The 27,425-nt window shown below is 43.5% G+C and overlaps 1 protein-coding gene across 1 annotated transcript in view; it reads right to left on the bottom strand.

Annotated features, from left to right (window-relative positions):
- The window catches only part of FAM168A (family with sequence similarity 168 member A), a 167,390-nt gene that overhangs the window by 23,128 nt on the left and 116,837 nt on the right, over positions 1-27,425 (bottom strand). The window contains exon 3 of the mRNA XM_054725034.1: positions 3,153-3,233. Coding sequence (XP_054581009.1) covers positions 3,153-3,233 — 81 coding nt within the window. The remainder of the gene's footprint in view (positions 1-3,152; positions 3,234-27,425) is intronic.

Genomic DNA, 27,425 nt, shown 5'->3' with positions numbered 1-27,425 from the left:
CTTACAAGACTAAGGTAAAACGAAAGTGTGACATGCCTTGCACAGTGTCTGGAAGATGACAGGTGTTCAGTAAACACAAATCCTTTCCCCAGGATCATCACATGTCAAATGGGAAAAATACACTGGCACTTTACAAGGCTGCTATGAAATCAAGTGAAACAATCAATGAAAATGATTTATAAACAGATTTCTTGTGAGACAGTATTTCATCCTTATCTATATCCATTATCCTACTTATCCTTTCCTTTCACTTTCAAGTCAGATTACCATTAATATGACAATATGACACATCCTTTGGCCTCCAAATTCCAAAAACAAGTGTCAGTTGGCTCCTGCCTCTTGGGGGGCCATAGAGTTAGTTCTTCAATAAGACCCCGAAGTCATTAAGAGCTGGTGGGGAAAGCTCCAAGTGCCTACACTGCCTCAGACCACTGAAATGGTGCCCTGTATCCTGGACAGATGACATATGAGGGTGCTCAGAGCTGCTAAAAACAGCTCTCTCTGAAGCAACTTTCTGGTCTCCTTGAAGAAGCGGAGAGAAATTTAAACCTGAGAGCCTGGCTCCTTTGCAGGTTTCTATCCCACAGGCAACTCTCAGCATCACAAGTGGCTGGCTCTGGCAGGAAGCAGAAAGTAACCTACACTGTCCTCTCTGTCCTTGAGCCAGTCAGTTCCTCTGCAGCAGGAGCTCCCCCACTGCAGTCAGCAGGCCTGGTGAGTGCAGACGCCAGCCTCCTGAATATGAAACAGACCAGGTGACCAGGATGTGTATAACCCTGGTCTCCCCTGTTTGGGGCTTTCTGACACAATGAGCTAATCCCACCCTCTCTAATGGATTTTGTAGGTTTCTGAGAAAATGGTTTGGGTTGGTTTAGTCACAGCTTAGAAATATGTTGACTTTTCAAAATTGGGGAAAATCAAGTTTGATGAGGGCTGATACTTGGTTTTAAAACTAAAGTTTAATTGGTACTTTATATGTGCCAAGAGCTTTCCAAAGTCTACTCCCCCCACCCCACCCCCAGTCTCAGCTCCTTCCATCTGCTCTCCCTTCGCTCTCTGGTCTGGCTGCTCTAGTCTAACCCTCAATTTTTTCTGGCCAGGTCCAAGTGAAATGTGTGGTTAAGAGCACATGCAGGTGTGGTGGCAGGACGCCTGGGTTTGGATCTTGGGCTGGTTCCCTGACTTCTAAAGTTTTAGTTTTCCCAGTTGGAAAAATGGGAATAACAACAGTACTAACCTCAAAGGTTTGTTGTGATATAAACCAAGTTAATATCCATAAGGAGCTCAAAATAGTCCCTGGAGCATAGGAACCATTCAACAAATACTCGCTATTTATTCCCCTTCCTCTACTTTCTGGCCAAACTAATCCTAAAACAATTCCACAATCTCTCACCACAAATTCTGAACATCCTGAGAAAATACCCCAGGCCTGGGGAACAGAGTCTGGACAAATTCACGGCCTCCACCCTCAGTTGGGCCTCCAATGTTACACCCCTACTTCTTCAAGTTGCCATTGCTAGGCCCTCTGTGAAGCCGCTCCCACACTTTTCATCTCAGGCAGACTGGTGTTCCTTTCTCTGCCTTTTCTCCTCTTATTTGTATCCCTTCTACAATACTCATCACGCTGCACAGCCAGGAATTTGTTCATATGCCAGCTCCCAAATGGACGGTAAGCCACTGAGCCAAAGACGGCATCCTTTTTTTTCCTATCCCAGTGTGGAAGACATTCAACAAATAAATTCTTGCTGAGTAAATGAAGCGGAACTTACATAAAACCATCTACAACCCTGAGGGAGGTAGCACATTTCTCAGATGTCAGGTAACTTGTCCAAGGCCTCACAACTAGTGAGCTGAGTAATTAGGATTCAAACCCGGGACTAACTGCAGAGCCCACTCTCTTTCTCCTGCCCCTCGAGTGTTAAAGCACCAGCCGAGTGTGGGAGTGAGATCAGTGAGGACACCTCTGTACTTCTCCTAGCCCAACTAGAACAAACATTTTCAACATTTCCAAACCTATTTCAACATCTATCCAAGGAGTGTTGGCTCTTCATGATTTTTGAAAAACAAGTTATTTGCTGCAGCTTGAAAACCAGCTCTTTATCCCCTGGTGGCAAGTCTCTCACTCTCTTCCAAATCCACACACACCCAGAAAGTGTGTGTGTGTGTGTGTGTGTGTGTGTGTGTGTGTGAGAGAGAGAGAGAGAGAGAGAGAGAGAGAGAGAGAGAGAGAGAGAGAGAGAGAGAGAGAAGTGTGTCTGTCAGAGAGAATGTGTGTGTGTGTGTGTGTGTGTGTGTGAGAGAGAGAGAGAGAGAAGTGTGTCTGTCAGTGTGTGTGTGTGTGTGTGTGTGTGAGAGTGAGAGAGAGAGAGAGAGAAGTGTGTCTGTCAGAGAGAATGTGTGTGTGTGTGTGTGTGTGAGAGAGAGAGAGAGAAGTGTGTCTGTCAGAGAGAATGTGTGTGTGTGTGTGTGTGTGTGTGTGAGAGAGAGAGTGAGAGAGAGAGAGAGAGAGAGAGAGAGAGAGAAGTGTGTCTGTCAGTGTGTGTGTGAGAGAGAGAGAGAGAGAGAAGTGTGTCTGTCAGAGAGAATGTGTGTGTGTGTGTGTGTGTGTGTGTGTGAGAGAGAGAGAGAAGTGTGTCTGTCAGTGTGTGTGTGTGTGTGTGTGTGTGTGTGAGAGTGAGAGAGAGAGAGAGAGAGAGAGAGAGAGAAGTGTGTCTGTCAGTGTGTATGTGTGTGTGTGTGTGTGTGTGTGTGTGTGTGTGTGTGAGAGAGAGAGAGAGAGAGAGAGAGAGAGAGAGAGAGAGAGAGAGAGAGAGAGTTTCTAATGACACCTTCAGAGGCAACTGAGCAAAGAACGGATTTGGATGTTGTTTGGGAGAGCAGACAAGGTTCTGTGAGAAGGATGCATGTCTCAGATATTCCAACAGAGGAGAAATGGGTCAATCTTAAGCCCCAAGTAGAATGGAAGAGATTCTACTCCTGCCCCCACCCTAAGGCTGAACTGCCCAGTTCTCAGAGGGAACTCCCAGGAGAGTCATACTTGTACAGGCTGAGCCCACAGAAATTAAGAACAGGGAAAAGCCAGGAGGTGGGTCTTTCTCAATAGATCCCACTTCCTACCCCACTCACCACTACTATCTCTACTTTCTCCTTACCTGGAGCGTAACTGGGGCTATTGGTGGGGTACAGGCTGGGGTTGTAGGCAGGGGCTGCTGCTGGATAGGCTGTGGGGTAACCTACAAAGAGACAATAAAAGCTCCATTTAGTTGGGCCATAAGCAAAGCATATTTCTGAGGAAACAGAATCCAGGTCCCAGGCTTGGCCTTCAGCCTCTTCATGGGCCATTTCAGACAGTATATGTGATTAGCTTTTACCCTCTCTAAAGAAAAGTCACCACACCACAATCCCATCATATGCAGATTTTCCTATCCATTAAAAAAACAGTATAAGAAATATATGTCTATATTCTCACTGTAAAAATGTTGAAACAATATAGAAATGTGTATGATAAAAAGTGTAAGTTTTCTGTTGTATTCTGGCTACAATATTCTTCTCCCTAGAGGTAATAACAGTTTGGCATCTATCCTTCCAGACAATTTTCTATCTATTTTTTATATGCATACTAGAGGCCCGGTGCACGAAATTCATGCACTGGGGGAGGGTGTCCCTCAGCCCAGCCTGCACCCTCTCCAATATGGGACCCGTCGGGGGATGTCCAACTGCAGGTTTAGGCCCGATCCCTGTTGAATCGGGCCTAAACCTGCAGTTGGACATCCCTCTCACAATCCAGGACCACTGGCTCCTAACCGCTCACCTGCCTGCCTGATTGTCCCCTAACTGCTCCCTTGCTGGCCTGATTGACACCTAACTGCTCCTCTGTGGGCCTGATTGTCCCCAAATACCCTCCCCTGCTGGCCTGATCACCTTCAAGGCTTTTATTAGTATAGATATGACCCTGCACAGAAAATTTTACTAACCCTGCTTTACAATAAGGGCTTGATAATTGAATCATTAGGACCAGACACCAAGATTTTCTTTCTTTGAATAGTGGAGGGAATAATTATCTTGTCTTTAAGTTGCCTGGAAATTAAAATGAGATAATGACTTAGAAAAGTATAAAAGTATAAAAGTATAAAAGCACCATATAAAGACAACTGTCTTTTTAATGAAGTGGTAAAATGAAAAACACTATTTTTATTCTCCCCTTCCTTCCTTTACAGCTTTTATTAAACTTTGAAATTTATAAAAATTTCACTCCAATTTTCATTTCTTTACATTCAATATTACTTTGTATTGGTTTCAGGTTTTATATTAGTTACAGAATAGTGGTTAGACAATCATATACTTTACAAAGTGTTCCCCGATATTTCTAGTACCCACCTGGCATCATATCATCATTACAACACTATTGACTATATTCCCTATTTAAGTGACAATGGGTTTACAGGTTCCTTTCAGTCTTTCTTTTGTGTTGCTCGTCCTTCCTTTTCTTTCTCACTTCTTCCCTCATTTTCTTTATATAGTATCTCAATTGACCATCAAAGCTCAGTGAAGGCACTGGGACACGCTTCATCCATTTTACAGACCAGGAAACTGAGGCCAATTCCAGTTGGCTGTGGGACTTGACTCAGCACACAGGAAGCCCTCAGAGCCATGCTCTTTGCGCTTCCTAAGGGGCAGCCGCCCAGCAAACAGAATAAACCTTCCAGTCAGGCTTCCGAGCCTCTTTCTCGAGCACCTCTTCATTGCGGATGCTCCACATTCTTTCCTTTCCCTGTCCCCTGTCCCCCATTCTTTACTGCCCCCGCTTCTCCGGAGCAGGTGGAAGGCTTTGCACTCACTGCCTAGGCATGCTCTGCCATGGGGCAGGGCACCACAGGCTTGCTTTTGGGTCAAGGCAGGAGCAGGAGTCACTGCCTCTGAAGTGTGAAGGCCGCCTGAGTGAGGCCCGTTAGCAATGGGAGCTTCTCTGAATCACATCAGTCAGTCCAGTACCCTGCAGTGCAGCACCCCTCCACTGAGGTGGCACCACCCCTCAACCCCCACCTCAGGGGTGAGGGTCCTTGCCCCTCTGCTCAGGAGTCCTTCCATACCCCTTGATCCCTGGCTGGGCCCACCCACGTCTTGAGGCCACTGCAGAACCTCTGTCTCTTTGCAGATGAGGCAGATCCCTGCCCTCGGTCTCCATGAAGCTATGAATCTCAGCAACCCCATGCCTGGAATGTGCCCAGGGACCCCCGGGAGCGGCTAGGGTCCGGCCTCGCCTCCCCTGGGCGGCGATCTTCCCAGGGACCCCTGGGAGCGGCTAGGCGGGTCTGGCTTCACCTCCCCGGGGCGGCGATCTTTCCAGGGACCCCTGGGAGCGGCTAGGCGGGTCCGGCTTCACCTCCCCGGGGCAGCGATCTTCCCAGGGACCCCTGGGAGCGGCTAGGCGGGTCCGGCTTCACCTCCTCGGGGCAGCGATCTTCCCAGGGACCCCTGGGAGTGGCTAGGCGTGTCCGGCCTCGCCTCCCCGGGGCGGCGATGTTCCCAGGGACCCCTGGGAACAGCTAGGTGGGTCCGGCTTCACCTCCCTGGGGCGGAGATCTTCCCAGGGACCCCCGGGAGCGGCTAGGCGGGTCTGGCTTCACCTCCTCGGGGCAGCGATCTTCCCAGGGACCCCTGGGAGTGGCTAGGCGTGTCCGGCCTCGCCTCCCCGGGGCGGCGATGTTCCCAGGGACCCCCGGGAGTGGCTAGGCAGGCGCTGCCCCTCCTGGGGCCTGTAATGGACCCGGACCCCTCCTATGCTGTCTGACACTGCCCACCCCACTGCCTCCCCGGCCATGGATCGGTACCTTGTGGACGGTGTCTGGCGCTGCCCGCAGGGCCTCCTCCCTGCCCGACCTGCCTTTGTATGCAAATTAACCACCATCTTTGGTGAGTCCATTTGCATACTCACTCACTCTGATTGGCTGTGGGCATAGCGAAGGTACGGTCAATTTACATATTTGTCTATTATTAGGTAAGATATTTAGTGGTATGCAGGTAAATACTTAAGTGAAGCTCTGTTTTGTAGCATTTGTGAAGTTTCATCATATGATGAAACTTTTCCCTGTTCTTAATTACTCTGGGCTCAAGTTTCATACTCCTACCTTGGCCAATTTCAAGATACCAACATCACTGAATGAGTAGTTGGAAGTGTTGCTCACAATTGGCTCTAGAGAACCTGCATACGCTAGATGCAGCCCAACACTGTATGAGTGAAATGAGAAATCATCATGAGATACTGAGCAGAATTACAACATGATCTGACTTATGTTTGAAAAGGGTCATTCTGATTACTATAAGAAGGGAAGAGACTTGAAAAGAGACTATAAGAGGGGAAGCATAGAAGCCACGGTAAACATCTGTCATCAACAGAAGATGGGGCTCAGATCAGGGCTAGAGCGGAGAAGGTGATAAGAAGTGACATGCTAACAGTCTTCACATACTTTGTCACACTGCCTTCTAGAAAGACTATCAATCTACACTTGCACTAGCAATGTGTACGTGCCTGTCTCACTGCTCTCTGTAGTTTTTAAATGTCATTGATATTTTGACTGACCATGAAAAGTTGATTTTAAAAGTCAAAGATAAATCCCTAAATCCTTAAAAGCTTCTTTGGGATTTGTAAATATTGAGCTTTAATAGTGTATCTTTGTTAATATGCATTTCCCCAAATCCTTCCCAATTCCAAAGAAAATTAATCTCTCTTCCCCAGACTCCATTCATTTTCTGATTTCAGAACTGAGGTAGCCAACTTGTTGTCACTTAATTAGCAATGTGGAGGTCTGCCACTTCTCTAGAAGAAAGTCAGGGATTAGGTCCTAGCTCAGTGGATTGAACGTCGGCCTGCAGACTGAAGGGTTCCAGGTTTGATTCGGTCGAGGGCATGTACCTAAGTTGCAGGCTCGATCCCTGGCCCTGGTTGGGGCCATGTGGGAGGCAACCAATTGATGTGTCTCTCTCACATTGATGTTTCTCTCTCTGTCTCTCCTCCTCCCTTTCATTCTCTCTAAAAATCAATGTGAAAATATCCTCTGATGAGGATTGGCAAAAAAAAAAAAAAAAAAAAAAGGTCAGGGATTTAATCTGGGAAGCAAAGTGATCCAGTCTCATGCCTGGATTCTATTCAAGTTCATGTGAGAGATTGTGCCTTTCCCTTTATGAGCAATTATAGGATCTTCCATCAAGTCTTCCAAGTGGAATTTTATTTCACTCACTTAAATTTGGCAGATAGCATAGAATAGAAACATTAGGATCTTTAGCCCAACCCTCTTCATTTTATAGGTGACATCCTCAGGCCAAGGTAAAGGAATGGACTTAGGGTCACAGACTGGTGAGGTTAGAAGTACCTAAAGGCCATCTGGTTTACTTTCATATATGAACTAGAGCCTCCTCTACACAACACACTCATGTGATCATTCATTCCAGCCTTTACATCTCTATTGAGAGTGTTCACCTTCCTTTCCTAAGACGCTCCCTCCATTAGACTGCTTTGAATGAAAGTGACTTCTCATACTGCACAAACTCTACCTATAGCTTCTATTCTTTAGAAGAGAACAAATTTGAAAACACTTGCATCCCCAATTATAGAACTTATTACACTGTACTTCAGTGGTTTGTTTATATTTCCTATCTTGCCCCCCTCCTTAAACTGTAAGCTCCTTGAAGGCACAGCTAAGTCTCATTTGTCTGTACACAATGGCTCTTGGTCAGTTCTTCCTTCCCACTCCCTGCCCTGCCAACACACTACACCCAGCCTGGATAAGCAAGCATCTCAACTCAAATGCAGGCTGGGCGATAGTCTTGTGGCCAATAGAGAATATTCCTTCCCTATGTTGAGAATATCCCAACTGCCTCTGTCCAGCAAGGGTATCACAGGTAAGTTGGGCTTCCTCCCCACAACTTTGTTTTGTTTTGAATTTTTTGTTTCCTTGTCCCCAACTGATTTTACTCATCTTGCTGCTTCTGTTGATGATGATGTTGGCATCTCTAGTGCCTAGCACAGATAAAGTAGAGAATAGGTACCAATAAAGAGATTACCAGGGAGGTTGTATTCTGGAGCTATGAGAGGTTCAAAACAAAAGAAATAAATTCGACAGGGTCTCTGGCCTTGAGAGGTGACTAAATAATGAGGTAGAAAGATAAGCAGTCAGAATGCACTGTGCCAGGCACTTCTTTATCTGACTTAATCTTTACCCTAACTCTATGAAATACTTAGTTCCACTTTAGAGATGAGGGTATTGAAGCTTAGGCTTATCTTACACAACCAGCAGAGTGGACACAGAACCCAGGCCTGATGAGTGAGAGATCAAGACCATTCCTACCAACTTCCCCACCTCTCCTCAAAACATGAGTTTCCTCAGCATACGTCTCTGGATTTGGCTGCCGTTTTCTTTGCTAAGATTCTTTCATTTCACCTTGGAAACCTGGGAAAATAGGAAATTACTCTAGAGAATCAATCTCGTCAAAGATGGCTCAGTTAAAAAAAACACACACTATTATATTCCCACTATCTTAATATAGGTTATGCTCGTGTTACTGAAAAGCATCACACAGGCACTGAATTACAGAGTTAGATGAGGTATTAGAGGTGACTGAGTCCAATTTGCCACTCAGTACAGAAATGCCCTTTGTAATGGCCCACACAGCTGGCCAAGTGGCCTCTGCCAGCACACCCTGCTAATGGTGGTGTGCCCAAGCCTCTTCAGGCAGTCAAAGCTCTTGCTGGAGAGCTCTGGAGTTTAAGAAATTCTTCAGTATGAGCTGAAAACCCACCTTATAAGGAATCTAACCCTGAACACCTTTGTAACCACTGGTCCTAGATCTACCCTCACAGACATGTCTCCCTCTGCTCCAGGACAACCCTCCAGAAATATGGAGATACTATAGGCCCGGTGCACGAAATTCGTGCACGGAGGGGGGTTGTCCCTCAGCCCAGCCTGTACCCTCTCCAATATGGGACCCCTCAAGGAATGTCTGACTGCCCTCTCACAATCCAGGACTGCTGGCTCCCAACTGCTTGCCTGCCTGCCTTCCTGATTGCCCCTAACCGCTTCTGCCTGCCAGCCTGATCACCCCCTAAACCACTCTGCTGCCAGCCTGTTTGCCCCCAACTTCCCTCCTCTGCCGGCCTGGTCACCCCTAACTGCCCTCTCCTGCAGGGTTGATCACCTCCAACTGCCCTCCCTTGCAGGCTTGGTCCCTCTCAACTTCCCTCCCTTGCAGGCCAGGTGCCTCCCAACTGCCCTCTCCTGCTGGCCATCTTGTGGTGGCCATCTTGTGTCCACATGGGGGCAGGATCTTTGACCACAGGGGGGCAGCTATATTGTGTGTTGCAGTGATGATCAATCTGCATATTACTCTTTTATTAGATAGGATAGAGGCCTGGTACAGGGGTGAGGGCCAGCTGGTTTGCCCTGAAGGGCGTCCCGGATCAGGTGGGGTTTCCCTTGGGGTGTGGGGTGGCCTGAGTGAGGGGCCTGTGGTGGTTTGCAGGATGGCCACGCCCCCTGGCAACCCAAGCAGAGGCCCTGGTATCTGGAATTTATTTTCCTTCTACAATTGAAACTTTGTAGCCTGGAGCGGAGCCAAGCCTGGGGCTCCCTCCGAGGCCGGCCGGCAGCCATTTGTGTTGGGGTTATAATTGAAACTTTGTTGCCTTAAGCGGGTGGGCCCGGCCAGGGTGTGCGGAAAGCTTTGCTTCCCCTGTTGCCGCCGGCAACCCTGGCCTGCTCTCTCAAGCTCCATTCTGCTGCCATTTGTTTGAATTTGTTTACCTTCTATAATTGAAACTTTGTAGCTTGAATGGAGGCTTAGGCCTGGCTAGGGCAGGCGGAAAGCTTGGCTTCCTCTGTTACCTAGGAAATCTTGCTCTCCGTGGCTGTAGCCATCTTGGTTTGGGTTAATTTGCATACTCGCTCTGATTGGATGATGGGCTTGGCTTGTGGGTGTGTCGGAGGTATGGTCAATTTGCATATTTGTCTATTATTAGAGAGGATCAGTTATTCCTCCTGAATTTTCTCTTGCACAAATTTAACAGACCCAATTCCTTCAACCAATCCCCATTCCGACAGCCCACCTTTGGCCAGACTTCCCTTAAAACAATGCCATTTTCCCATGCCCTATTCATTCTTCTACTGATGTGTTTCCCCCGATTTTTTAAAAGTTGAACTGACATAAAACTCTGGTGATAGGTGATCAGTGAAGGCCGAACGTGACTTAACCCAGATTTCATCATTATCCATCAGCATAGTCTGCATCTTCTGTGCCAAGCATGGTACTCGGTTCTTTACATAGAATCTTATGGTCTAATGGGGGGAATAATATAGGTTATTTATATTATTCTATAAGCAACATATATAATACATCATCAAATAATGTTTGGGTGTTAGTGGAATGCTGAGGAGGGAGTGAAGAACAGGTCTGGGAGAGATGGAAATGAAGGGCTTCTCAGAAGAACAAACATTTTAGTTGGCCTTAAAAGGAGTGGCAGGAGTTTGTCAGAGGTTTGTGAGGATGGGGACAAAGAACTATATATTTGTTTCATGCATGAAGACATGAAAATGTATGCCATATTAGGGAAATGGCAAATAGTTCAGTATGTTGGAGTTTACAGCATGATGGGGGGTGGGGTAGGAAATGAAGATAAATGGATACGCTGGGGATATATTGTGAAGAGGTCTGAATTCTAGGCTAAGGGATGGAAATTGTCAATAAGTAACAGGAGTCTATTGGAGGATTTTAAACTGGGGAGTTCACAAACACTACTCCAGTGGCCATATAAAAAGGGATTCAGAGTGGTTGAGACCAGAGAAAGAGGGACCAGATAAGAAGTTACTGCAGTAGACCAAAGGCAAATCTAAAACAGTAACAACTGAAAAGGAGAGAGGGAACTACAAAGATGTTTAGGAGACAGAGCCTATAACAATTCATCCTGACAGCAAAATCTCATTTTTATTGCCATGAGCTGAAAGGCTATGGAATAAGATGGAAATGTTCTAACTACAGGGCTTGTAGGCTTTTTTCTTCTTTTCTTTAATAGGCAGAAGGAAAGAAACCAAATTAAATGGACCCTTGAATCTGTTCATTCCAGAAAAAAAGCCTGAATCTGAATTCCTCCTATTAGCTGGGGGGCATGGCTGCTGAGAGTGCCCTGTGGAGAATACAGGTCAGCCAGGCTGGCCGTGGTTCTGTAGCACTGGTCTTACCTGCCCACCAGGCCAGAACCTAAGGTAGCCCAGTCACCCAGCCTCCCACTCGTGAATCCCAGGGGACTGTAAGGGTGTAAGTGAAGCCCTGTTCTTAGGGCAAGGCAACTCCCCAAGGTAACAAGAAAGGGGGGAATATCCACTAATCAATTATGCTCCAGGATGTGTTGCATCTTCAGAGAGAATTTACCCGTCCAGATAAAAGACCAGCAATCTGTGGGTCATTCATCCTAGCTGAGCCCTAGAAGAGGAAGGCTGCTAAAACCAGAGTAATCTTAAACTTGATATGTCTTTAGTGTAAAAGCAATATATATCATTACCAAAAACAAAAAGAATTTATTATTAGTAAAAGCTAATAATGAAATTGCTCCTAGGTAAGTACATACGGCCAAGTGTGTGCTATTCCTCAGGGGGCAAATTCTTTTACAAATCTAAAAATATCCCCAAAGTTCCCTATCTGCCCGTATGGGAGAGATTTTAATGGAAAGCAGATGGCCTATTCTGTTTCAATCGCCACTCCAGGACCTTGCAGTACTGCTGCTGCTGCTGCTTTCCCTCCCCCACCACCCCTCCCCCCCATCTATAAGGCAGATGGGGAGATACTCAGTACTTTACAGATTGTTTGGTCAATGACTTCTGCCCTCCTGCACTTTTCTTCTAAAAAGAGGTAAAAGAGTAAGATGAAATTCTCCAAATTGATGATTTGGTCTGTGAAGCCCTTTCCCTCCCAGGTCAATCCACGCTTTTAGTCTGTTTAAAGAGATCTGGTAAAAGGAAGAATCCTGCTCAGATTCAACGAAACATATTGGGATACTTGGTTTTCTGTGTAACCAAAAAAAAAAAAAAAGAAAAAGAAAAAAGAAAGAAAGAAAGAAAAAAGAAAATGTAGATCCTCACCTCACATTTCTCCAATTCTAGAAAGACCAAAGACCTAAACATTTTTAAAACACACAAAACTTTAAAACTATTAGAAAAAATAAAAGAATATCTGCTTGATTTTTGGGATTAGACAGTATTTCTTAGATGAGACCAAAAGGAAAAACCACAAAATGTTAATTAATTTAACTCATGAAAATTTAAATCTGTATGACAAGATGCTATAACCAAAGTTAAAAAAACAATCACAGAGAAAAGAGATTTGTACCACGTTTAGCAAAGGACTAATATCCAGAATACAGAATTCATATTAATCAATAATAAGGAAATGAAAATAAGCCAATAGCATATAATCATGCAATTCACAGAATTAACTCAAATGACTAGGGAGAAGGAGAAAAGGAAAAGATGTTCGACCACATTAGTAATCAGCAAAATGAAAGTAAAAGAAATGAAATATAATTTCATACCAATCAGACTGAGCAATTTTAAAATTTGACAATATCAAGTGTTGGAAAGGATCTGAAACAATGGGAATTAGTTAAAGCATTTTAAGGGGCAATTTTGCAATACCAAATAAAGACATACAACCTTGCAGTACTGTTTCTAAGTATATATGCTTGGAAAATTGGAATTTGAGTTGGGCTTTATAGGATGGGCAGGATTCTATCAGAAATACTTTCTGTCAGGCAAAGATAAAAGGATTGGCATTCCCAAATAAAAATCTATAATAATAAAAGGGTAACATGCTAATTAGACCGGGCATCTTCCGGACATCATTCCAGACAAAGCCGGGGCAGAGAGAAGCCAGCCCAGGTCCCGGGTGCCTGTGGGCAGCCTTGAGGGAAGCCAGCCTGGGTCCCCGGTGCCTATGGTGGCTGGAGGAGGGAAGCCTGGGTCCTGGGTGCTGGAGGGAAGCTGGTGCTGGCAGCCCAGGGAAGGAAGGCCTACTCTTGCACAAATTTTCGTGCACCGGGCCTCTAGAAACAGTATAAGCAAGTCACAGACAGAAAAACCATTTGAGGAATGACCAGGCTGTTTTCCAAAGTGGCTATACCAGCAGTATATGAGAGTTTCAATGTCTCCATATCCTTGCCAATACTTGTTAGTATCTGATCTTTTTTAAAAAAAGACTTTTAATTGGTTTTTATAGAGAGAGGAAGGGAAAGGGAGAGAGAGAAACACCGATGTGAGAACGATACAACCATCAGCTACCTCCTGCATGGCCCCAACGGGATCGAACTGGAAACCTCTCAGGACATGCAACCAACTGAGCCACACAGGCCAGGGCAGTATCTGACCTTTTGATGATAGCTATCCTAAGGGTGTAAAGTGGTATCTCATTGTGGTTTTGATTACATTTCCGTGATGACTATGATTTGTTATGCTGAACACCTTTTTATGTGTTTATTAGCCTTTTATATACCTTCTTTGGAAAACTGTCTATTCAGATTCCTCTTAGTTGGGTTGTCTTTTTATTATTGGGTTATAAAGTTCTTTATATATTCTAGATACAAGTTCTTTATCAGACAGATGATGTGCAAATATTTTATCCCATTCTGTAGGTTGTCTTTTTGCTTTCTTGATGGTGTCGTCTCTTGATGCACAAAAGTTTTAAATTTTGATCAAGTCCAATTTATCTATTGTTTTCTTTGGTTGCTTGCACTATTAGTGTCATGACCTTGCCAAATCTAAGGTCACAAAAGACTTACTTCCAAGTTTTCTTTGAAGAGTTTTTATAGCTTTAATTCTTACATGTAGTCTCTGACCCATTTTAAATTAAATTTTGCATATGATGTGAAGTATGGGCCCTATTTCATTCTTTCATTTGTGGACATCCAATTGTCCCAGCAGCATTTGTTGAAAACACTATTTTTCCCCCCACTGAGTTATTTTTAGTATCCTTATTAAAAATCATCTATTGTAGCCAAGACCGGTTTGGCTCTGTGGATAGAGCATCGGTCTGTGGACTGAGGGGTCCCAGGTTCGATTCTGGTCAAGGGCATGTACATTGGCTGCGGGCACATCCCCGGTGGGGGGCGTGCATGAGGCAGCTAGTCGATGTTTCTCTCTCATCGATGTTTCTAGCTTTCTATCCCTCTCCCTTCCTCTCTGTAAAAAATCAATAAAATATATATATTTTTTAAAAAATCATCTATTGTAAACGCAAGGGTTTATTTCTGGATACTCAATTCTATTCCATTAGTCCTCATGTCTATCCCTATGCCAGAACCACACTGCCTTGATTACTGTAGCTTTCTAATAAATTTTGAAATTGGGAAGTTCTCCAAGTTTGTTCTTTATCAAAATTGTTTGGGCTAGTATGGGTTAAGTTTCCATGTGAATTTCAGAAAAAGCTTGTCAAAATCTGCAAACAATTCTGATGAGATATTGATAGGAATTGTGTTGAATCTGTAGATCAAATCTTTCAATCCATGAAGATGGGATGGTTTTCCAATTATTTAGATCTTTAATTTCTTTCAACAATGTTTTAGCTTTCAGAGTATATGTTTTATACTTGTTTTGTTAAATGTATTCCTTTGATACTTTGATAAGTATTGTATTCATTTGATACTGTAAATGAAATGTTCTTAATTTCATTTTTAATATTACAACTATATGGAAATACAATTGATTTCTGTTTTGTATATTGATACAAATTAATTTGTGCATCAACACAATAGTTTTTTGTTTTGTATCCTGAACTGATTTATTAGTTCTAATATTTTTGTGTGTGGCTTCCTCAGAATTTTCTATATGCAAGATCATGTCATCTACAAATACAGATAGTTTTACTTCTTCCTTTCCAATTTGGATGACTTTTTATCTCATTTTCTTGCCCAAATGCCCTGGTTAGAACCTCCAGTCCAGTGTTCAATAGAAGTGGTCAGACTTGCCTCGCCTTGTTCCCAATGTTTAGGGGAGAAGTATTCACATTTTTTCTATTAAGTGTGATGATAGCCATGGGTTTCTCAATGTCCTTTTTCAGGCTAAGGAAGCTCCCTTCTATTTGTAGTTTGTTGGCTTTTTGTTTGTTTCTTTGTTTAAATCATGAAAGGGTACTGGAGTTTGTCAAATGATTTTTCTGTGTGTATTGAAATGATTATGTGAGTTTTCTCCTTTACTCTTTTAATATGGTATATTGCATTAACTGATTTTCCTATTCTAAATGGATCTTGCACTCCTGGGATAAATCCCACTTGGTCATAATGTATAATATAATCCTTTCTATAAGTTACTAGTATTTGTATTCATTGTTTGAGGATTTTTGCATTTACATTCAAATGGGATACTGGTCTGTAGTTTTCTTTTCTCGTGATGTTTTCATATCAGGGCAACATTAGCCTTACAGAATGAGTTAGAAAGTGTTCCCCCCTCTTCTATTTCTTAGAAGAATTTGTGGGAGACTAGTATTAATTCTTAATTAAATGTTTCTTTTTTTTTTTTTTAAATATATTTTATTGATTTTTTACAGAGAGGAAGGGAGAGGGATAGAGAGTTAGAAACATCAATGAGAGAGAAACATCGATCAGCTGCCTCCTGCACACCCCCCACTGGGGATGTGCCCGCAACCAAGGTACATGCCCTTGACCAGAATCAAACCCGGGACCCTTCAGTCTGCAGGCTGACGCTCTATCCACTGAGCCAAACCGGTTTCGGCTTAAATGTTTCTTATAACTTACCAATAAAGCTGTATGGTCCTGGGCTTTTCTTTGTGGGAAGTTTTTGGTTTTTTATTTTTTATTACTAACTAGAGGCCCGGTGCACGAAATTTGTGCACGGGGGTGGGGGGTGTCCCCCCCTCAGCCCAGCTGCACCCTCTCCAGTCCAGGACTGCTGGCTCCCAACTGCTCATGCCTGCCTTCCTGATTGCCCCTAACCGCTTCTGCCAGCCAGCCTGATCACCCCCTAACCACTCCCCTGCCAGCCTGATTGATGCCTAACTGCTCCCCTGCCAGCCTGATTGCCCCTAACTGCCTTCCCCTGCAGGCCTGGTCACCCATAACTGCCCTCCCCTGCAGGCCTGGTCCCCCCCAACTGCCCCTCCCTTGCAGGCCTGGTGCCTCCCAACTGCCCTCCCCTGCTGGCCATCTTGTGGCGGCTATCTTGTGTCCACACAGGGGCAGCCACCTTGTGTGTTGGAGTGATGGTCAATTTGCATATTTCTCTTTTATTAGCTTAGATAGTATTCTATTTGTTATAGGTCTATTCATAGGTCAGTGTTGGTAGTTTGTGTCTTTCTAATAATTTGTCCATTTCACTTAGGAATCTAATTTGTTGTCACACAATTGGTAATTCCTTGTAATCCTTTTTTATTTCTGTAAAGTCAGTAGTAATGTCTCTGGTATAATTCCTGAGTTCAGTAATTTCAGTCTTCTTTCTTTTGTTCTTGATCAGTCTGGATAAAAGTTTGTCAATTTTGTTGATCTTTTCAAAGAACCAACTTTTGGTTTATTGATTATTGTTTTTCTGTTTTTTTAATTTCATTGATTTCTGCCTTAATCTTTATTGCATTCCATTTACTTGCTTTAGGTTTAGTTTGCTCTGTTTTTCTCACTGTGTTATGGTAAAAGGTTAGGTTGTTGAGTTAAATCATTCTTTTTTTAAAATGCAGGTATTTATTGCTATAAATTTTCTTCTATGTACTACTTTAGCTACATCCCATAAGTTTTGATATGTTATGTTTCATTCATCTCCAAACATTTTGTAATTTCCCCTTGTAATGTCTTCTTTGATCCATTGGTTATTTAGGAATGTATAATTTACTTTTTACATAACCGAGTTTCTCAAATGTCTTTCTGTTATTGATTTCTAACTTCATTTTATGTTTTTATTGATATTAGAGAGAGAGGAAGGGAGGAGAAGGATGAGGAGAAGGAGGAGGATGAGGAGGAGGAGGAGGAGGAGGAGGAGGAGAAGGAGGAGAAGGAAGAGAGAGATGGATGTGAGAAACACTGATAAGTTGCCTTCCATACATACCCTGACCAGGAATCAAACCCATGACCTTTCAGTGTACAGGGCAACATTCCAACCAACTGAGCCACAGTGGCCAAGGCTAAATGCATCTTTTTTTTTTTTTTTTTAAATAATATTTTATTGATTTTTCACAGAGAGGAAGGGAGAGGGATAGAGAGCTAGAAACATCGATGAGAGAGAGACATCGACCAGCTGCCTCCTGCACACCCCCCACCGGGGGATGTGCCTGCAACCAATGTACATGCCCCTGACCGGAATCGAACCTGGGACCCTCCAGTCCGCAGACCGACGCTCTATCCACTGAGCCAAACCGGTTTCGGCTAAATGCATCTTTTTTTATGCTCAAGTTATTAGCACTCACTTTTACACGCTTTTTTTTTTTTTTTTACACGCATTTTATTGTGAAGCCTGCATCCTTACAGCCTTTCTTTCCCAGTTGTGGGCTGAAAGGCAAGAAATCAAACCTTTTTAGAATGTGTGTATGTTAAATGTTAATACCTGATTGACTGCCTTTAAACGTAAGCTAAGTATACAAGTGGTGCTCAATTCAATTAAAAATTCACATGAACACTTAATGTGTTCTAGGTGCTACAATAAATGCAAAATGAAAGGACATAATCCCTATCCTCTACGAATTCACTATCTAATGGGAGAGACCAGCAAGTACAAAAGTAATTCTGGTATAAGGCCTCCTGGGTAAAGGCTATCACAGAAGGAGATACAAAGTGTTGTAGGAGAAGAGGAAAATGAATTTTAGCATTTACTATACTCTAGTTTCCTGTCCCTCCAACCGGGTCTGGCTTCTGAAATGCAAGTTAGCTATAAGAGAGACCTTAAGTAGAGAGTTATTTATGCTCAGTCATGTACCTTCCCCTATTTTTATAATTCAAACAAGTAACACTGTTGTGGACATTGAGAGCAAGCGTCAAACTAAGACAAACTGTAACGTGTTACAGAAACACCACAAGTTTTATTTATGGGCAGATCTACATTCAAATCTGAGCTCTTCTACTTATTAACTCTGTAACTTTGGGCAAATCACTTAAAATGTCTCAGTTCTGATGTTTTTAAAAATAGACATGGTCTGCCCTGGTCAGTGTGACTCAATCAGTTGGACCATCATTCCATACACCAAAAGGTTGCGGGTTTGATTCCGTCAGGGCACCTACCTAGAATGTGGGTTCGATCCCTAGTCGGGGCCCTTACAGGAGGCAACCAATCGACGATTCTCTCAATCTCCCTAAATTCAATAAAAAAACACATCCTATGGTGCGAAAAAAAAGACAGAGTCATTAATCTATTGCTTGGTGAAGATTTTCTGAGTCAGAAATACTCTGTCAGAATCAGTGCCCCTTTTTATTTTTCTTATCTGTACATGGCTGGCTAGGAGGGTAAGCAGGGCAGTACTGAACTTGCTTTGTAGGTACCCATCTAAACATTCCCTTCAAGAGTCATGAGGAGTTTCCTGTTCTGGCCCTTCTGTAGTAGTGATCCTAGTCCGGTAAGAACAGGGGCTCTGAAGGCAGGCAAATGTGGATTCAGAAGTCAGCTGTACCACTTACCAGACATGAAATCTTAAGCAAGTCTCTTTAAGCCTCAAGAATACAGGAATATCCTATACTGTAGGCTAATTTAAAGAAATAGCATGCAAAATACATAGCATAAGTATTTGACACAGAGTGCTAACTATTTCAATAAATGTTAGTCCCCGACCTCTACCCCTTTCATTAAAAGTTCCCTTTTGAAAATGGCTGTGTTTGCCCATGGATTTTAAGGCATTTAATGAAAAGTTTCTAGAGCGCCAATCATGTCCCTTACCTTTTTCCCTTTCCTCTCCCTAACAGGGCATGGCTCCAGGTGATTAGGCCTACTGCCATTTGGCCAATCACAAGCTAGACAAAAGCAAGCTCCTAGTGAGCATGGCTTTTTGTGGAAACACTAAATCAGTCACTGTGCTTTGAATACAGGAAATTTGTGTATTATTGTGTGTATATGTGTATTAATAATCTTTTGTGCATTTTAAAATATTCTGGTCCCTTTTAAAAATTTGTAAATAAAAGTGTCCCCAAGCTTTTGCATTTTTATTTCTCATTCACCTTCAGTGTATTATTTTTGCTTTGTGCTACTGGTTAACAGTGGAAGTTAAAGCACCCCAAATATCTACCAATAGGGCATTATCTGAAACAAATCTAATTTTAAGTGAGAAAACTGAGGCTCTGAGAGACTAATTTATTTACAATTATATAAGTGACAGTTAAGATGGAAATCAGATCTATCTGATAAAGAAGAATAAATGTAGGGGAATGGTAGACTTTATTTCCATAAGTTATTTTATTTTTTACTCTTAACACTAAGGAGGCATCAGTAGATCTTTCTTTGTACAGTACAAATTATGCTGTACACTCTATTGGATTGAATTAGAAGGTGCACTGAATTATGGTTAACTCATTGCCTCATCATAACAGCTGAGTAATTAGATCAATCTAATTTTCTGAATTTTATTGCTTGTTTTATTATGGCCTATAATCAGTTGAAATTACAATGGGAAGTTCAAGAATCTTACACAAAGGCAACATGAAGAGGAAAGAAGATCTCCTAACTCTGAGTAGCTGGATGATCCCAAGCAAATTACTTAACTACTCAGCACCCCCGTTTCCAAATCTGTAAAATGGGAATAGCATTACCTTCCCCTGTAATTACCAAGGTGTATTTAGTTCAGAAATCCCAGCACTAGGAAAGAGGGGGATTACCCAAGGGTTATAAGAAATTACCTGAGAAACACATGCTGGCTTCAGTGCTCCCAAGAACTCAGTGAAAGGCAAGACCATGCAGCTTGCCTCTTAAGCCAGAGGAAGCCCGGGATAAATCCAGATTCTTCCTCCTCCCTCACTCCTCAAACCCAATGTCAAGTCCTAACTCACTCCTATTCCACAAATATTCAATATCTATTGTATGCCAGACACTGTTCTCTCTAAAAATGTCTCAAGCATGTCCTCTCCATCCCAAATACCACCCTTAGTTCAGGTGTCTTGACTGAACTACCGTATTTTCCAGCGTATAAGACGACTTTTTAACCCATGAAAATCTTCTCAAAAGTTGGGGGTCGTCTTATACGCGGGGTGTCATCTTATAGGACAGGTATATCCCAAACTCTATATTTTAACTGGAAAAGTTGGGGGTCATCTTGTACGCCCAGTCGTCTTATATGCCGGAAAATACGGTATTTTAAGAGCCTCCTAACTTACCCTCTAACCGCCATTTTCTCTCTCAATATATCTTCCTCACATAACCAGAGAAATCTTTCAAAAATGCCAATATATCCATCACGCCTAAAATTCTCTGGTGGTCAAGGATAAAGTTCCAAACTAAGATAACAGTTGTTGCCAAGAATAAAAGTTCCAAATTTTTCAGTATGCCCTCCAAGTCTGGCCACTATCCATGTAGATGTCCTATTTCCTTTCTTGCCAATCCTGGCCTGGCACATTACACTTAACCAACACCAAATGCACAGCTGTTCTAGCATACCCCATTCCACGGCTCTGTTTCCATGTCACTGTTCAGGCTGTTCTCAATTATCCAATTGTCCTTTCCTTGTCTTGCCTTTCATTTCATTTCCTTATCCTCCCTTGACCTTTCTCTCTCTAGGCTAGATCAGGGGTCCCTCTTAGCTGGCTTTTCTTATAATTCTTATCAAAGTATATTTCCATTTTTTTCAAATATTCATGCCCCAATTTGATGTATCTAATATTAGTCCAGTGATGACCCTCGAGTTGTGGTGTTCTTTGTTCTTACATGCCTCATATAGGGGCTAATCACCAAGTCTGTGACTGATGCCATGTGTCTGACCAAGACAGACTCACCAGTTACCATTTCTCTGCTGACTCCAACTCCCAGTGCAGAAAAAGGAGCATAGAGTTTAGGTTCAGATCTAAGCTCTAATCTTAGTTTTGCCATTTCAAAATCTGTGAATTCAGGCAAGTTATTACTTCCATGGACTGAACTTCAGCTTCCTCTTACGTAAAATGGAATAATAGTTACTTTGCAAAGTTGAGATGATAATAATCCTATATAATAAAAGGGTAATATGCAAATAGACCACACAGCAGAACGACTGGTTGCTGTGATGCACATTGACCACAAGGGGGCAGACGCTCAACGCAGGAGCTGGTGGTCATGTGCTCCCACGGGGGGAGCGCCTCTCAGCCAGAAGCCGGGCAAGCACAGCAGCGGTGGCAGGAGCCTCTCCCGCCTCTGTGGCAGCGCAAAGGATGTCCGACTGATGGCTTAGATGGGGAGCGGGCCTAAGCCATCAATCAGACATCCCCCAAGGGCTCCTGGGCTGCAAGAGGGCGCAGGCTGGGCTGAGGGACCCCCTCCCCCCCCCAGTGCATGAATTTCGTGCACCAGGTCTCTAGTACAGTAATAAAAACAATATTTTTACTTATGTAATGAGTATTATATGCTGAGAACTTTACATGAATCTTATTTAATCCTCTCACCTCCTTCATGAGGTAGGCTCTACTATTACCTTTATTTTATAGATGAGGAAAACAACTAGAGAAGCTAATTAACTTACCCAAGTCATTGTGATAGACCATGGGCTGGCTAACCCCACACTCATTCCCAACCCACTCTGCCCTTTGACTACTGAGGTTGGAAAAACAAAATACTTTCTCAGCCTTCCTAGCACTTAGGAGTAGCCAGGTGGCCAAGTTCTGACCAATGACATATACACAGAAGTCTCCAGAGGGAATTTTAGGAAAGCCTTACCTTCCTAGTAAAAGAACAAGCATTACTGATGTTCCCCTACAACACTTTTTCCTACCCTGATCACAGACACGATGCCTACAGCTATAGCAGCATCTTACATCAAGAGGGAAAAGTCAGGAGTCAGGGGACACTGGTCTTGAAATCACTGACCCAATAAATAAATGCCACCTGCCATTGAGCTCTAGACTTCTTTTTATGTGAGAAAAATATACCCCTTATTTGTTTAAATTACCATTAGTCAAGTCTTCAAGTAGTATCTTTAGGCACTTTATAAGTGATATAGAGTAATCAAATGGAGCTAAGATTCAAAACTAGGAAGTCTCACCCATTAAATTATATGAGAAACACTTACCACTAGATCTGGTAGTGAATAGGTACTCAAATGATGAAAATAATTACAATAATATAAATTACTCAACCTTCCTCTTTGAGGCTCCAAGCTCATAGGCAAACTCAGGACTGTCATCATCCTAAATCACAACAGAGCTGCATCTTTTAAATACTGCACCCAGCCCTCTTCTCTGCATTTCTGAAGTCAGTTCTCCTAGCTTAGAGTCAACACTAAGGAGAGATGAGGGAAGGAAGGTCTGGAGTCAGGTCTTGGCTGTTCACCCCTATCTCATGGGACCACGAAGATTCCAGGCCCCCAGCCATGCAGACGTAATATGACAGTTCAAGGAACTCAGCAAAAACTTACAATCATGACAGCCTTGTGGTGCAGTGAAGGCCCAAGCTTCTCTGTGACAGCCAGAGACTCTTGGAGGTAACAAGAAGTGTGGTTTTGTAGCTTAAAGAAGACCAAGGATTATTGATTTGTCTGCCTCTTTTCTGCTGAGAGCAGTAATAGCAAAATTTTGATTTAGACACTTAAATTCAAGTACCTCCCCTACCAGCTGAGCAATTTTCAAGTAATCATACTTTTGAACTCACCCAACATGAGTCCTTTAAAGCCAATTTTAGGGGCCAATTATTTAGTTTTCCTAAGATGTACAAGGAAGAAGATAGGATTGTTAGCCACCTTCTTGAAACTGTAGCTTCTCTTCCTGTGTCCAGGGTTTAGAGCTGCCTACTTACAGACCTCTGACTCTATCTGAGAAAGGGGCTGCCACTCCTATCATAGCTGACACATGCGTCATACCAAATACATGGCTTCTGCTTCTAAAGCTGTTTGGAACTCAAAAGGTATTTTCCATAGGAATTATGACATTCATGAAGGCAAGATTCCCAAACAAGCACATAGAATTGGGAGAGAAGAGAAAGCCTATTTATTGAACACTTACTAAGTGATGGATATGAGCATCAGAATCATCTGGGAGCTTGTGAAAACACAGATTGCTGAGAACAACCTCCAGAGTTTCTGATTCAGTAGGTCTCGGGCAGGGCCCAAGGACGGCATTTCTAACAAATTCTTAGGCCTGGGACTACACTTAGAAGCCACTGACTGCTATAAGGTATAAATCAGTCACTGAGACTTTGGAAACTCACAACTAGCACCTTCAGATGTTGGAAAAGACTCTCCAACTCTAAGAAGAGATTCACAATACCATGATATTCATCTTGCTTACAGCTTTTCAAAAACAAACAAACAAACAAAACCAAACAACCCTCTCCAACACTCCCTGCCCCTCCTCCCCTAAAAGCCAGTAGTGACAGGTTTCTTCGTGCTTCTCTTTAAGGACCCGATTCCAAATATTTCAGGATACTGGGCAATGCCTTGGGTCTTCAGAAGAGAAATTCTCCTAGGAGCTCCAGGCAATATGCCCTGGAAGAAAGGACAAGCCTACAGTGGAGGTTCACCAATCTCCCTAAGTGTGCACAGACCACTTTAGCTGCTACTAAGAAAAGAAAAATATTTAAAAGAATGATTCTCAAGCTTTGTCCAAAAGACAACTGTGCTCATGACAGTAATGATCAGGGGTGAATGGGTATAAGGATGGAGAATAGAGAGGGGATGAGAATGTATACGGGGGGATGAGTAGAGGAAAAAAAACAAAACACCCAGATAATTCTGAGATACCCATAATGGCAGCTTAGGAGCTGTCAATGGGATCCAGGTGAACTGAGACACTGATTCCTTAAGCTCTCAGGGTATCTGGGAAGGAAGTGAGGCACAGGAGCTCCTGGGCAGCCTTATCTGTTTACCCAGAGTTCTCTACAAATATCATTATTTTCTGTGTGGAAGCACTGGCTTTCAGCTAACTGTGGATCACGGCTTTAGAGAACAAAAGCGTTTATTCTAAACTCTGAGGTTACTTTGCCAGAGATTTATGGACTTCAGTATTAGGGGCCTAATCATTTATTCATTCAGCCAATCGATATTCACTGAGCTTACTTTGTGTTAGGCACTGAGGATACAGTGAGTGCCTGCAAGAACAATGAGTGTTACAGAAATATAAACAATTATAAGGCAGCAAATAATATAAACCAAATGTAACTTAGTGCTAAGAGCATGAAACATTAAATTTAGACTTGATTCTGGCTCCTCTGCTTTCTGGCTCTGTGACAGGAACAAGCCTTCCCATTTTTCTTGATTTGTGTCCACATATATTAACACTTGGATAATAAGGATTAAGTAAAATAATGATGACATAGTTCTCAAACTGGTAAAGGAACCCATAAGAGTACTAAACAATACAGGTACATGAGAGCACTGAAATAAATATGCTGCACCTTTTTGGGATGTTAATAGAATTTTGAAGATAAGACATAAGTTTCAAAGAAATTTTAACCTTGTAGTACTTACTCTGGGCTATTCCCCCATCAATGCAGGAATGAATTCTTTCTGCTCTGATGTCAGATACACTTGGGTAGGAAACACTGTGCATGGCTGACAATGCATGCTCAACCAATAGCAACCATTACTGTTAATAATAAATAGTTGTTATTATTAACCCAGCCACAGCAACAAACTTACTCTGCAGGGCATGGGGCATAAGAAGGTATCCTCTTTACCCAGGCATCCTTTGTTTCCATGCTCTGGACTTCTTCAATTCCTGCCCCCAAGCCCTATAATTACTTGGGAAGTGGGACTCCAGGTAGCAGGCTAATTCTGTCCCCAAATGCCAGGGAGTTGTCTTCAAAGCACACAAAAAAGCAGTTCCAGCACTAGTAAAGTCGCTAAACTCATCAACCTCCTGGCCTCCCCTGGGGCCTCGGCTGCCCAAGCAGTGAACCTACAGGATAGAACAGTCAGTCCAATTACAGACCCATCCTGACTAGCTCTGTCTTATTTAAAAAGCTCTTGGAGATCAATTATCTCTTTAAGGTCCCATAAACAAGTGATAGGTAGGGTAGGTGTTATTTTTCCTACTTTATAAAGAAGACTAGAAGCCCGGTGCATGAAATTTGTGCACGGGGGTGGGGGTGGTGTCTCTCAGCCCAGCCTGCACCCTCTCCAATCTGGGACCCCTTGAGGGATGTCTGACTGCCCCCCCCAACTGCCCTCCCCTGGTGGGATTGGGCCTAAACGGGCAGTTGGACATCCCTCTCATAATCCAGGACTGCTGGCTCCCAACCACTCACCTGCCTGCCTGCCTGATTGCCCCTAACCACCTCTGCCTGCCAGCCTGATCACCCCCTAACCACTCCCCTGCCAGCCTGATCGACGCCTAAATGCTCCCCTGTGGCCCGATTACCCCTAACTGCCCTCCCCTGCCAGCCTGTTCATCCCTAACTGCCCTCCCCTGCTGGCCTGGTCACCCCTAAATGCCCTCCCTTACCAGCCTGATCGCCCCTAATTGCCCTCCCCTGCTGGTCCGATTGCCCCCAACTGCCCTCCCCTGAAGGCCTTGTCCCTCCCAACTGCCCTCCCCTGCAGGCCTGGTCCCCCCCCCCCAACTGTTCTCCCCTGTAGGCCTTGTCCCTCCCAACTGCCCTCCTATGCAGGCCTGGGTCCCCACAACTGTCCTCCCCTGCTGGCCTGATGGCCCCCAACTGCCCTCCCTTGCAGGCCTGGTCCCTCCCAACTGCCCTTCCCTGCTGGCCTGATCGCCCACAACTGCCCTCCCCTGCTGGCCGTCTTGTGGTGGCCTCTTGTGTCCATCTTGTGGTGGCCATCTTGTGTCCAGATGGGGGCGGCCATCTTATGTGTTGGAGTGGTGGTCAATTTGCATATTACCTCTTTATTATATAGGAAAACCAAGACACTTGGAAGTAAAGTGAGTTGTTCAAATATAGTTAGAGGCAGAGTCAGGACTCAAACTCAGTTCTTCTGACTTAAAGGTGGGGAGGGGCGCTCTCCCCACTACATTAAGCAACAAAAATCATTCCAATGAGAATCTGTGCAGCATAGCCAAGTTCTTCTGGTCCTTATCAAGATCCCACCAGTTTTCAGCTATATTCAGGACCACTAAATTATATCTCAACTGACTAAGAATCATAAATAACTAGTAAAAAACTAAATTAAACTGTATGAGAATATTTAGCAAGAAAAGGAAACTCACTCACTGGTGGTGGCTATGGCTATAACTGCCCTTTCATAGGAGAATATTTGTGAAAAGACTTTCATGTTTCCTACTGATCTTGCCCAAGAATGTCAGGAGCTCTGGGGCAAGAAACCGAGGGCTGACAGAGGTACTGCCACAGGAGGAGAGGGCTCTGAGCTTACCTCCTCTTCCCTGTTTCTGATCCTTCATTAATACTAGGGATTCCAAAAAGATACATGGAAAATGGTGATCAAGAAGAAGCAAAAGAAATAGATTAAGGAAATGAGTGAGCCAGTTGATTTATTAAAAAAAAAAAAAAGAGATCTAACAAAAATTTATAATGTTCAGAATGTTAAGAGTTGAAAGGGAAATTGTTAAACAACTCATAGCTCGACCCCCCGAAAAAAAAAGATTAAAAAATAAATAATTCATAGCCTGAATGGGAAAGTGAAGGCAAGAGAGACATGGCAGGATTTGCCCAGTATCTTGCAGTCATTACTAGCAGAACCAGACCTGGAACTAAGACTTCATGCTTCAAGCCCTAGTTCCATGCTTGAATTCTCAGAAGCCTTTCTTGACACCAACCTCTGATAGAGTTGTGGCCTCTCCCCTATACCCACCATGCTTCCACAGCAATTTGTGCATCTATTTATTATGTTAGGTTCTTGGAATATAGTGGCACACCCCTCTAAGATAACTCTTATCTTGGTGTACTGTATTGTCTCGTTATAAGTGGAGTCCATGGAGGGATTGCTCGCCAGGAACAGGCTTCTAGCTCCTCAAACGTGAGGCTCCCTAGTCCTAGAAATTGAAAAGATAATCCTCTTTCCTAGCTTCAGTAAAAGGAGCACTTTTTTTTTCTTTTTAGATTTTTTTAATCTTTTTTTTTTTAATCCTCACCTAAGGATATTTTTCCATTGATTTCTTAGAGAGAGTGGGAGAGAGAGGGAAAGACAAAGAGAAATATCAATGTGAGAGGAACACATCAATTGGTTGACTCCTGCCGAAACTGGTTTGGCTCAGTGGATAAAGCGTCGGCCTGCGGACTCAAGGGTTCCAGGTTCGATTCCGGTCAAGGGCATGTACCTTGGTTGCGGGTACATCCCCAGTAGGAGGTATGCAAGAGGCAGCTGATCGATGTTTCTCTCTC

The sequence above is a fragment of the Eptesicus fuscus genome, chromosome 13 (genome assembly GCF_027574615.1).
Source record: "Eptesicus fuscus isolate TK198812 chromosome 13, DD_ASM_mEF_20220401, whole genome shotgun sequence".
NCBI lineage: Eukaryota > Metazoa > Chordata > Mammalia > Chiroptera > Vespertilionidae > Eptesicus > Eptesicus fuscus.
The sequence above is the reverse complement of the archived record's forward strand: the minus strand, read 5'-3'. Positions and strand labels throughout refer to the sequence as shown.